This window comes from Triturus cristatus, chromosome 3_1 (genome assembly GCF_964204655.1).
Source record: "Triturus cristatus chromosome 3_1, aTriCri1.1, whole genome shotgun sequence".
Lineage (NCBI taxonomy): Eukaryota > Metazoa > Chordata > Amphibia > Caudata > Salamandridae > Triturus > Triturus cristatus.
This window is the reverse complement of record NC_140583.1, coordinates 750,484,643-750,497,735: the sequence shown is the minus strand read 5'-3', so window position 1 is coordinate 750,497,735 and position 13,093 is coordinate 750,484,643. Positions and strand designations below refer to the sequence as shown.

Here is a 13,093-nt window from a genome sequence, read left to right as displayed (position 1 = left end):
TATTTGCGTTGTCTGATGTTAGTTTTGACAAGGCTGTGTGGCGAGGCTTTGCAGGGCCTTACGTTACTCTGCGTCAGTGCTGATGAAGTCGGCAGCAGTACGGCAAGGTTTTGCATACTCGGCAGTCATTCCAATGAGGCTGGCACCTGTACAGCGAGGCTATGTGGGGCCAGCATCTCATTACATTGCTTCATGTTGCTTCTTGTCTGTTCCGATGGGGACCACAGCTGCACTGGCAGAGCACCTTCAGGCCTACTTCCAAGGTTCCAGGTCAGGCAGGGTCCAGGTACAGGGTTCAAGTTGGTTGGAGCATCTTCTGCCCCTGAGGCTTTGATCAGGAGCACAACAAACTAGCCCATGGAGTCAGTCTGGTGGTCCTGGGTTCAAGATGCAGGTCCAGTCCTTCTCACTCAGGCAGCAGGGCAGCAGAGTAGTAGTGTTTCTTGCAGCAGAGAAGCACAGCAGTGGGTGACATATGTCTTGAAAAAGCAGGGTTAGGCTTGACTTAAGGTTTTTTTCTTGCTCGTTAAAATGGTAGTTTAAAAGTGCACTTAAAGGTTGCAATGGCAGGCCTGTGACATGTTAAAAAGGGCTACTTAAGGAGGTGGCACAATATGTGCCGCAGGCCCACTAGAGGCATTTGAATTACAGGCCCTGAGTATATATCATACCGCTATACCAGAAGCCTACAAGTAAATTAAATGTGCCAATAAAGTGTAAGCTAATTTTACCATGTTTAACGGAGAGAGCGCAAGCACTTCAGCAGTGATTAGCAGTGATAAAGTGTGCATAGTCCTAAAACCCAACAAAAATGTTGTAATAAGACAGGGGAGAGGAGGCAAAATGTTTGGGGATGATGCTGCAGAAAGGGCCACGTCCAACAACAGTACATGATGGTAATTTAACTCATTACATTATGAACTAATTCATGTGTAACTTATCTTTCTCCCTAGATTGCAAAGCTCCCAAGCTCTACTTTAACTGTTCCAGTGCTCCTGTAGGCACACCAGGATTCCAATGTCAGAAAAGATGCAATAACTTGGATATGAAGTGCGTAAGTACAGCTTCCAGATTCCAAGTGCATGACAGAAGGAGACATGTTGGTGGTTTCTTGTACGTGCTTCGGCCCTCCGATCAAAGAGTCAAAGCTCGGGCTAATCCAACTAGAACTATACCATAGTAATTTTGGGAGCAGGGATAATGAACATGTAGTTTCAGAATCAGCTCCATAGTCTAATTATCCAAGCAAAGTAATAGGACTTGATTGCTTCTGAAACCTGTCCCTTTTCATTCTCTGATCCCTCAATATTCGAGTTTTAAAAGGATTCATTAGCAACGATCAACTAGAGCTGCATAAACCATAAAATTAGACATTTAATGAAAACATACACGAAATGCTGTTTGATGTCAAATGTATACATCCTATTTTTGAAAAGAACAAAACATTTGCGTTCTCAGCAGGAAAAAAGACGCCATAGTCAATCGCTCAGTTCCAATCTTTAAACGGAGTTTTACATAAATGAGAAAGGGAATGAAGGTAATGCTTACATGACAGTATAAACTGAGGATCAGAGAACAAGCACACACACTTTGGAAAATGAACTAACTCTTGCTGTAGTGGAAAACATCAGCAGGAACTACAGTGTGAACTTGCATTCTACTCACCTCCTCCAAAAATATCTTGTAGAAATACATCGAAAGCCAAAGCAATTGTCTGTATGATTAAAAATATAAGGCGATGTGCAATGACATTAACTAAACAACTGGAGCACTCTTTTTTCGTAGGAAATTGGCATATTGGATTGAGGGCAAGAAAGACGTCTTTGCTGCACAAGAGCAACTAATGAGAGAAGCTGATAATGGAGAAATGCCACTTGGAGTGATGCTCAGCCTACTGTTTTTTTTTGATAAATGACTATTACAGTCCTGATAAATATCTTAGTAACATCATGGGTGGCAGAGATAAAATTCAGTGGACGACCCATTTAGAAAAAATCTAAAACCATCAAAGATTTTTTATTTTGATGGTTAAGGCTGATTTTATCGCTTTCACTTTTGCATTGTAAGGTATACTTAATGCTGCACCTTATGTGATCCTCAGATCTCATCAAATTGCTTTTGATGTAATATAGAGGAAGGGGGAACTGAACCAATACTATCTGTCAGTGCCCGAAATTAGACGGATTCTGGGAGAGTATTAACAAATACTGCCAGGAAACACCGAAAGTCATACAGATACTGGATACTCAGACAATGGGTTTAAGATATTTCAAAGATTTAACAGCAACTATCCTTAAAAAAACAGATATTTATCTTGGTCCTGGCTGCTCGGTCGCTGATCCTGCAAAGGGGAGATCGGTGGATATTCCAACTTTTGCACAGTAAATTGAGTAGGATTAAGGAGCATGAAAGAAAGTATGCTCTAAGAGCAGGTTCCTATAAGAAGTTTAAGGCTCTCTGGGAGAACTTGGTTTAAAAGTAGCTTGGGGTTGCTACGATCTTGGAATGGATATACTTTACGAACACTGTTAAATCAGACTGTTTAATTATTGATGTGAATTAGTGTTGTGGTTTTCACTGTGTATGGTCTTAAACATTGGTTCTCACTATGTGGGCATGTTGCTTGTGGCGAAAATGTATTCCTTCCTTTTAATGTATTTTGTATTACGATTTATGAACGATCTCCAAATAAAAAATGTTAAAAAACAAAAACAAATTATAGGCATAGGGAGACTAAGTGATGTGCCCAGAATCACAGGATGTTGATCTAACAAGAGGTTGGTGGGGTGTTGGTACACATGGGCACACAGCAGATCATATTTTTGCAAAAGAAGACATTCCGAGAAAAAAACAATGTATTTTAAGTGCCCTCAAGAGTCCCCCTGGACCCTTTGTTTTCATTCCCAGCTGAAGTAGAGGCCAGCTTCTGGGTGGAAACCCAGCAGTAACAGAGCAAAGAAGCACATAAACCTGAAAGCAATTCAGGAGCTGATCTACACTGCTCTTCACAAAGGAGACACCATGCAACCAGCACCTTCCCCACTCTTTTTCCTGCCTAAGAGGGAATAATTGTAAAACACACCACAGGTGCCTCAAGTAAAAATAATAAATGGAAATCATAAAACACAATGGCTCCTGGCAAAAGAGTTGCAGGAGCAGTGCACACAACATATGGAAACACTGACCGAGCGGAATGCATGCTTGCAGTGCGAAAAGCAGGGGTGCAGTTCATCCCTGCACCCTGTGGCCGGCACCCCAAGGTGCCCACCACCGGGTGCAGGGATCCACAGAGAGGCACCAAAGGTGCCCCTAGGCCGCCTTTAGGCAACCTCACACCCATGGGGGCCCCATTGGGGGCCCCCAAATATAGTTTCCTACTGCCTTTTTGTGACGGAAAGACCGGCACGAAAAGGCAGTGAAAAACTGCCATCGTACTCCCTCGGTCGCAAAGAGGCGGCCAGGGAAAAGTACTGAGGGATTTCCGGACGGCAGACGGGCTCTCCGAGCCTGTCGTCTGCAATCCGGATATCCGAGTCAGATTCCTTTCCGACCGAGCCCATCAGAATGGCTCAGTCGGAAAGGAATATGGCTGACACCTTACGATTCGGTCGGGAGGGCTCCGACCATCGCTTGGAGCCCTTCCGACCGAAATCAAAATTGGCCCCTATATTGTCTCTTTGGTTGTAGAACTACATTTTTAAGGTTTCCTTTTAACTTACATATATGTTTTATCTCTTTAACAATTCTGAAGCACATATTCGCTCTCATACTTTTTTTTTCCTTGGCTCTTAAGTCCGGCAGGTCACTTTATACTTTACTCTGTTTGCAAATTGTTCCTTAAATCTTTTCAGTTTTTTTCTATTTATTGAATGTAAGACATTACATTCTTTTTATTAACTGAAATAAAGTTCACTCTGGCCTCAAACCATTGTTAGGGCTACTAGAATTATATGGAAAGGAGTTCATCTAAATTATGCAGCAGAAATGCAGGTTATGCAGCACTCTCTCTGTCAGTGTTTTAAATAGCTATTTGAAATAGACACAACATTTTTCTGAAATCTGTAAATTATGTGAAAAATGCAGCAATTCTATACTTATGTGGTAAATGCTGCAGCTATAGAATTGTCTAAATCTATTGTACTTCACTATTGCCTATTGTTTAAATAACATTTAGTCTAGAAAGGTAAACATTCTAATTCCAATCTCTGTCCATTGTTAGCTGCATATTTACAAGATAAGTGTTCTAAAATAAACTTGTAATTAAAAATAAATAACCGTCAAAAAGAAGAAAAGTGAGAAACATACTTCTTTAATCTTCCTTGAGATCCCTTTCTTTCCATGGTATGGGGTTTTTGCAATTGTTTGGTAATCTAACACATGGAGCTATGCACGACCTAAAACTTTACTCAGGGTTTCCCTAACCTAGAGTTCTCCTCTTTAATTCTCTCTACTTCTCTCTGATTTCCATAACATACTCCTTTTAACAAAAGGAAAAAACGACCTATCGTATGTGATTTCTTGAAAATATGTTTTCCATTTACAGGATCGTTCGCGGTGCACCTCTGGGTGCATATGCCCTGCAGGTCTGGTGATGAATGACGATGGAGATTGCATAAAGGAACATCTGTGTACATGTACTAGAAATGGAATTTCTTACCAAAGAGGGGAAAGCATCACTGTAGGCTGCAACACTTGGTATGTCTTTGTTGGATAACAATCAACCACAAGTGTGTCAGCATACACTCTATTATGCTACATCATATATAATGCTATTCCTGTGTTTCTTTATGTAATTGCTAATATTTACACCTCCCCTTATTTTAGTCCAGGTTTTTGAATGCACTACTTCTAATAGCTACATGTATGGAGTACCCAATCATCAAAAAATCAGTGGTGAACAACCTATTCATCTGCCACTCAGCTACACAAGAAGGACTGAGGGAGAAAAGCAGCAAACATCCTGCATTTAGAGTAGTCCTGTCTTGGGGGTGTGGCTTGATTAATCTAGATGGTGGACCCATGAGAGCTGCACTCCTGCTCCACCTTAAGAATCCTGAGCTATCCTCTGACCAAGAGCCTATATCCGGACTGATCCCCAAACACCCTAGTCATTGGGGATCCCCCTGTGTCTTCTGGGCTGAGCCAGTGATGAATCGAGGCCTAAGCAGTGCCCTACACGTGGGCTGCTCCAACGCTGTGCCTGTGCCGCTGCCAGGGGTACAAGCTAAGTCCCTGCTTCACTGGAGTGAGGATCATGACCAGCACTCTGGGGGCCCAGCAACAGAGAGTGTTATTTGTCTCTGAAGGCCGTGGAAGCCAGCTGGAAGCTGCAGTAAAGTGGTGGCAGTGATGCAGATGGGCACACACTGAACACCCAGGCCGGTGATCGATCTGGAAATAAGGACTGTGCTGCCTCCCCTTGTGGATGATAAACAGGCCCCCCAGGACCTTACTGTCTGAGAGCTAGTGCTCCCCCCAGGCTGTGGTAGCCAGGATATTACAGATCAGGCCCTGGACACGTCACCTCATGACCGGGCCATGGATGGCTAACTTCCACATGGCTAGAGAGGGCCCCAGGAGAGGGGCACTGAACTTAATTGAGGGTCAGAACTGAGGGGTGTGTTGACTTGTACGATGACCACTGCAACCATAAATGAGAGGCTGACTGCATTGAAGCCAAGAAGTTAGTGCAAGTTGAGACCCCCCAGTGTTTTTGACCAAACTCAGGGCATTGGTGTGCTCAAAGGACAGCGGGTGCATAGTGACTACGGGGAGCACCATAGCTACCACCGTTACAAAGATATGATACCACTGGTTCATCTTATTGAGTCTACGTGGGGTTCTCCCCTGCCCCCCTCCCCTTACTGCCATGCATAATGGGTAAACCCAATGCCAAGACACCCCCTCCTTACTGCAGTCTGTCAGCTGACTCTTGGGGATGCCTGGAGGAGGGAGCCCTACCTTTGAGTCCGTGGCGCAAAGTACCTAGGATGGGGTCCTTTCCAAAGACAATACAGATATGATTCTACATACCATATAAATCTCTCGAACAGCCCCTGAACATAAAAGTTATGATTTTGCCATTGACGTGGGCCTATTGCGAGCAGATCACAGAAAATTGGCTGACAGGGTGGGAGATGCAGAATCCATCCTCACCACCCACTATGAGACTATTGGTCAGCATGCTACAGTTCTAAGTGAAAGAATTGTGGGGGAACTGCAGACCCTGCAAGAAAGGGCAGACAATGATGAAGGCCGATTGCCTCATAATAACATCCAAGTGGTGGGGTCCCGGAGCGAGCAACTGGGTGGTCCAGAATGTGCTCAAGAACCAGCAGTCTAAGTTTTCTCCATTGGAAAGAGCTCACAGGGCGCCAGCCCTATCCCCCCTCCCACCTGGTGCCCCTCGATGACCCATGGTCACTCGGCTACACTCTTTCCACAACTGTGTCCTGCAGAAAACCTGAGCTCCTGGCCCATGGGATTTCACAGGTCATAAAATACATATCTTCCTTGACTACATGACAGAAGTGCGAGAGAAGCACCAGAGCTTCCTGGCAGCCAAGCAAGCATTGTGCACCCTAGGACTGTCCTATGGCCTTCTGTACCCCACCAAATTATGAATTATATCCAACAACAAAATGTTTTTTTTCACAGCCCCTGATAAGGTATGGGCATTGCTTGAGAGAGAAGGGCTTGACGTTTCCTGAGTACAGGCAGCAGAAACTAAAGCCTAATGAGGCAAGCAGCCGGACTGCAGGCCCAGACTCTGAAAGAGACCCTCATGAAGGAGAGAGCATTGGTGGTGCAAGAGTCACTCTCATCTCTCATCCAGTCGGGATCCAGTGGCTTGAAGGGGGATGAGGAGGACTTGAAGATGATACTGTCAGATGAATAGTTGTTGCCAATGAGGGTCACGCCCAGAACAGTGGATAAACTAATCAGAGGACACCTGCACCCTGCAAAACTACCACCACGTGAAAGTGATTTCTGACTAGAGTGTGAGGTAAAATGGCCCGGAATCGCAATATTTGTACACAGGGTGGTGGAAACTAACCATAAGTACACTGAACGTTGGCATCGCCCCCACAAGTCACAGCTTTAATTAAGTTTTTGTGACCTAATGTTAAATTGCTGTTGTTGTTTAATGGGGTTTTGGTTGACGTAGTCACAGCATGTGGCACTGACTGGGGTACAAGGGACTGACTGCATTCTATATCAAGAGTCTTCTCCTGTCTAGGTTATTCCCAACACTCGACTAGTCCTGCACTGTCCACTTATACTGATAGCACACTCCAGAGGTTCATGAACACACCAGCACACCCTGCCCCCCAACCATAGCTCTGACACAGAAATACTCTGTTATTACCTGAAATGTTAGGAAACTGCTACCCTGACAAAGAGCCACAGGGTCTATTTTGTCCTGCATAGACGGGGTGCACACATCGCCTGTTTATAGGAGACCAACATGATGGCCTCGGAACTGGTGAAACTGGTGACGTGCTGGAGGGGCCAGCTGTTTGGTATGGTTTAATGGTTGTGCTGATTTGGTTGGCACCACGGGTTCCCTCACAATACATGGTCGACATAGACAATGAAGTTAGGTTCACATTACTGGTCAGGACAATAAATCTGGTAGATGCGTTTTAGTTACGCACCCAACGCTCAGCAGCTACTATTTGTTGACTCACTTGACCCGCAACTTGCCTGCTCTTTAAATACGCATCGGATATAGGATGATGACTGTCATATGGAGCAAGATTGCACCCTGGATAACTCACTGCTGCCCCTTCCTTTAGTACCTAATATACCACTTGCATGAGGCTTCCAGAGATGGACTGAGAGGTGGCAACTGTCAGACTTGTGGATGGAGGTGCACCCGGCACACATTGAATACTCCAGCTATTCTGGGCCACATAAGTTGCACCCACGTATTGACAGGATTCTTGGTTCAATGGCACTTATACCATGTATACTTAATGCGAAATACCTGTGTTGAAAGGACTCTAACCATAACCCTCTTTTGTTAATACTACCCCACGTTCCCTTCAGCCAGCAGTGCGATTGCCCCCCCCCCCCCCACCGTTCTGGGACAGAGTTGGGACAGTGATCGACGACTATTTCAGAGAAAGTGAGGACTCAGCCTTCCACTTCAACCTGGAGTGGGATGCCTTTAATTTAGTCATCCGTAGTCTCTGTACAAAGACATAATATGGGGTCAAACAGACACTGATGCATGAGGTTCTTGAGGTGAAGAGGCAACTAAATGTTTTAGAAATGCTGGCAGTAGAGGACCAAACTGCTACAAGTCGATTCCTGGAAATTACCAAATAATATCAGGCACTGATGGTTAACCCTAAATGCATGCACTACAGGGAATACATCACACAACAATATCAAGACGGGGACAGAAGGAAATCTTTTGGGATCACTGATAAAGTCAGACACACCACAGAAACCCATTAGATTTATCATGGCTCTTGAATGGTTACTTAGCTACATCGCGTGGGGAAATTAATGCAGCTTTTATGAAGTTCTATCATACTCTGTACACGCCTCCACAGACGTCTCACCCAGGCCGCATAGTTCAGTTCTTGGCCACCCATACATATCTTGAGTCTCGTGGGTTTGCTGCCCTAGATGCTTAGCTCAGAGTGCAGAAGGTGCAAATGGCCAACAACCAATTGACTAGAGGGTAGATAACAAGGAAGTAAAGCCCCTCTCCCCCCAGAATTTCATATTGAGCTGGTGATGTCGACTGACAAATGGAAGGACGGAGGCTGCCTAATGTTATCTGACCTATACCCGGAAAATGGGTTCATTACCTATCAGGAGGCGGTGGCTACCTTTGACTTGGGACTGGGGCAATTTCTGCAATATGCCAAGATTGCGGCCACAGCACGGCAGTTATGGCCCTCATTCCCTGAGGCCCCGGAACCCACCCATATTCTGGTTAAGATGATAGCAATGGTGGGAGGGCGGAAGTTTGTCACCCATCTATATAGGGCGCTGAGGGAAGATAAAAAACCTGGACCCTTAAAAGTAGAAGAGAAATGGCAGCAGGTGTGTCCGCAGGAACTTACACCGCGGGACTGGGAGAAAATCCACGAGAGCATACGCAAGATATCGGTCTCACAGATTCAAACAAATACACTATAATATAGTACATATGACCTACCTCTCACCCAGGTGGCTCCACGCCATTGATAGCTCTAGGGATCCAACATGCCCCAGATGTCGCCATGTTCAGGCGGACATTCCATATATGGTATGGACCTGCCTAGTAATTCAGACGTATTGGACGGAGGTCCTACAGGACCTACATAGAATAACCGGCTGGACAATTGCCATGGAGGCGAGCTCATATCTCCTCGGTCTAATTCCCCGTGACCCTAAACGCAAGACGAGTAGGCGGTTCCTGGTATTGTGGCTCATAATAGCTAGGCGGCCGATAGCAATACACTGGCTGGCGCAGCAGCAGCCACAGATAGCAAGCTGGAGAACAGACATGAGAGAATGGGCACTGGCTGAGGAGGGGCATATGTGCGACACAAGAAGAGATGACAAACTGCCTGAGGTACTGTTGGCATGGGGGATGATAGTACAGGAGATTCTATTTAATACTTTTTCTTCAAAGATAAATGTCCAAGTCTTAGGCAAATTGATAATCCCATTAACGACACAAAACTGTGTTTGAAGAGCTTGGGAAAGCCCAAACGTAAACACTGGACTCAGGCTGTCGTTACCGAGTAAAGCAAAATGCTGGACTGATGAGTAATCATGTCCTTCCAGTACGCAGTTTAGGAAGGACCTGATTAGCCGTCAGAAGAAAAAGTATTAAATAGAAGATAGAAGAACGGATACCAGTCCGTGATCTATCGTGCAATCTGTTTTCGATTTAGCCCTGAGGAAGCCCTTTGGGGTGAAACGCGTTGGCTGTGGCTGTGTGTATCCCACATCCTTTTGAGAAAATAAAGAAGAAGTCTCCACATCGAAGACTATGAAGATTCATCAATCTTGGCATATTATATGTGATTTTCTGTATGCCTCTCTGTGCTTTGTTTTATCTATGTGTATCTATTAGGTCTTGTGGCGGCGGATCTCAGAGGTGGGCACCCACTCTATTAAATATCTGTTTAAACAATATCTAGTGATTATAGGGTTAGACTGGCTTTAATTATCCCTTGCTGCCATTTATTCTAGTTGAAACCATTCTTTAAACAAAATATATTTTAACTGCTAGTACAATCAATTCTAGTTAAATTAATGTTTATTAAGAGCCACTCAGAACAACGTATTTGGAAAGAACATTGTTTATTTAACGAATCAAGCAAATACAAATATAGTATCGTCCACAAATATACATTCTAATATGCTAATATGTTTGTATTACAGATTTGGGCCAAGATTCTTAAAGGTTTAGAGTCGGGTTAGCATTATTTTTGTAATGCTAAACCGACGCTAAACCTTTTTTGGTATTCACAAACCAACGCAAATTGATATTTGCATTGGTTTCTACAGAAAAGTAACACAAAGCAGCTTGAAATGCTGAATTGTATTACTTTGCGTCAAGGGGTCGTTAAATGGGTGGTACATGAGCATGAGCATATCCATGCTACCACCCATGCTTTTTGTTGCTTAACCCTATTCTCAAACATCCATAGAAGGGTATAGCACCAACAATTATGCCACCCAAAAGCAGGCACTAAACTGAGAAAGTAGAAAAAACATTTTCACTTGTCTAAGCATGTTATTTTGGAAAAGAAGGAAATCTTTCCTGTCCAAAATCTATACCAGACTCATGCAGACACCCTAGTGCACCCACGGCCTGTGCAGGTAAGAGCAGGAGCGGTGGGGCCTGGCGGGTGGGGGGATTTTGACGGCTACGAGGGAAAATTAATTATTTTTTCAATTTTCCCTTGTGGTTGCCTGTCGAATCCCCCCTCAACTCGGCCCCACCACTCTTACCTGCACTGGCTGGGGCTGGCCTAGCGCTATGGCAATAATGTGTGTGCATGGCGCTGAAATCATTGCTGGTGCTAGGGAGAGGGGAGGAGAAAGCCATATCTTTGTAAATATTGCACTCTCCTGCTCTCTCTCTGTCACACAACGCAGTGCAGTATTTCTGGCTGGTGCGCTGAACTTTCTCGCTGCACTCTGTGACAGCTATAAGAATCTGGACCTAAGGCTTGTGCTGAAGTATCATCATAAGAAACACAACTATCTTGCCATTTCAATCTAATGTTGGTGATTTTCTAGTATATCAAAATTAGATCTTTAAGATAGTAAGAACTGCTCTTAAATGCCTATAAACAAGCAGATGCATGATGTACCAATCTTTGACACAAAATATGTTCTCCCCAAACAGCAAGTGCAGCAGAGGAAAGTGGAACTGCACACAAAAAGAAGTGCTAGGAACATGTGTCCTATACGGAGAAGGGCACTACATCACTTTTGACAACAGACGCTATATTTTTAATGGTAACTGTGAATACATATTGGCTCAGGTAACTATAAATGTGGCTCTGTTTTTGTCATTTGGTTGGGGGCACATATCAGTGTATGTGACAGCCCATGCTGAGTGCTTGGCCAGTAACATCCAATGTCATTGGCTTGTTTTCGACAGGATTATTGTGACTCCAGTGGAACCTTTCGAGTGATTACTGAAAACGTTCCCTGTGGCACTCTTGGGACCACCTGCTCTAAATCCATTAAAGTATATGTGGGGGTGAGTAGCTTTGCTATGTGTTTGGATAAAGTGCTTGGTGAAGTGTAATTTCAAAAAGGACACAACAAAACTTTCCGGGACAGCACCTATTATTGTTCTATTGTATTGTGGTATTGTAAGGTACTAAATACACTTTTGCATAATTAGAGCTATGCTCCCAACCTCAGTGGAAAGGCTGGGAAGGACGCTTTGATTTCTCCCTTAAACTATATTCATCAAAATGAATGATCTTCAGAAAGACTTCTGATAAGTAGTCCACCAGTTTTAGGTCGTTTGTAAGAATTCACATTACTTTAATTAGCATATGTTTGAACTATTATAACTGCTAAAAGAGGCTACAAAGTATTGTCACATGTATATAAGACATAATAAATAGAAACCATAAGGTCCATATTCACCTTGACTAGTGGCACCCACTTAATTCTTAATCTCTCATAAGAAAGATTAATATTATTCTTAATATTATTATGATTATTATTATGATGATGATGATTATTATTATTATAAAGAAACACCCCATCTTTTTGCAAGAGCAGTAGAGAAGCTGAATATCAATGCTGTTCCTCTATACATGTAACAAGTCAGCCTGTTGATTTGCCTGTTATTACTTTGTCAGGACTGCCTCCTGATTTTAAGTGGAAACCACTACAAAGAGACTGTGTGTAAAATTGATGAGGTGCCATACAAGATACGAGAGCATGGCATCTTTCTGGTGATTGACGTTAGCACAGGATTGATTCTTATTTGGGACAAGAAAACCAGAATCACCATCAAACTGACCAGTAATTACAAGGTGAGTGATTTGAGCCATGTTATCTAGTCATATTATCAAAACCTTATATGTTGCTAAACACTTCATTGGTTACATAAATACAGCCAGTAAAGCAGCAATGGCCACCCAAAACAACTAAAGCTGCAGCGGTATTCTCACAGTACACAATGAATAACTTTTCCTCCATAACAAATGATTACAGGAGTCACCCTCTTTTTTCATTTTATGTGAATAGAATCTTTTGACATAAAATATACAGTGATGAAACTAACTGAGTGTGCCCACCACACAACTTTGGTGCAGGAACACTAAATCAGGTAATGTAGCACTGCACACATGTCATTACATAGCCCTCATTAAGACCAGAAAAGCCATCTAAACTATTTAAGTGACCCAGTGCATTGTAGGTGCTGCAGGAGTGCCTGGAAATATTCAATGTAAATGGGTGTGGCAGTTGCCTTCTCCCTCTCTCACCTTAAAAATTGTTTGCCATGACAAAACATTATTGGTTATTAATTGTGAATGATACGTTACTTCTGTTGAAGCTCTCGTTAGTCTCCGAATCAGATTAAACACCCTCAATGACTTATACT

General features: G+C 43.5%; 1 protein-coding gene across 1 annotated transcript in view; it reads left to right on the top strand.

The window, feature by feature from the left end:
• LOC146860915 (mucin-5B-like) overlaps positions 1-13,093 on the top strand; it is a 189,786-nt gene that overhangs the window by 129,484 nt on the left and 47,209 nt on the right. The window contains 5 exon segments of the mRNA XM_085646182.1: positions 888-1,054; positions 4,544-4,695; positions 11,369-11,507; positions 11,627-11,728; positions 12,345-12,521. Coding sequence (XP_085502308.1) covers positions 888-1,054; positions 4,544-4,695; positions 11,369-11,507; positions 11,627-11,728; positions 12,345-12,521 — 737 coding nt within the window.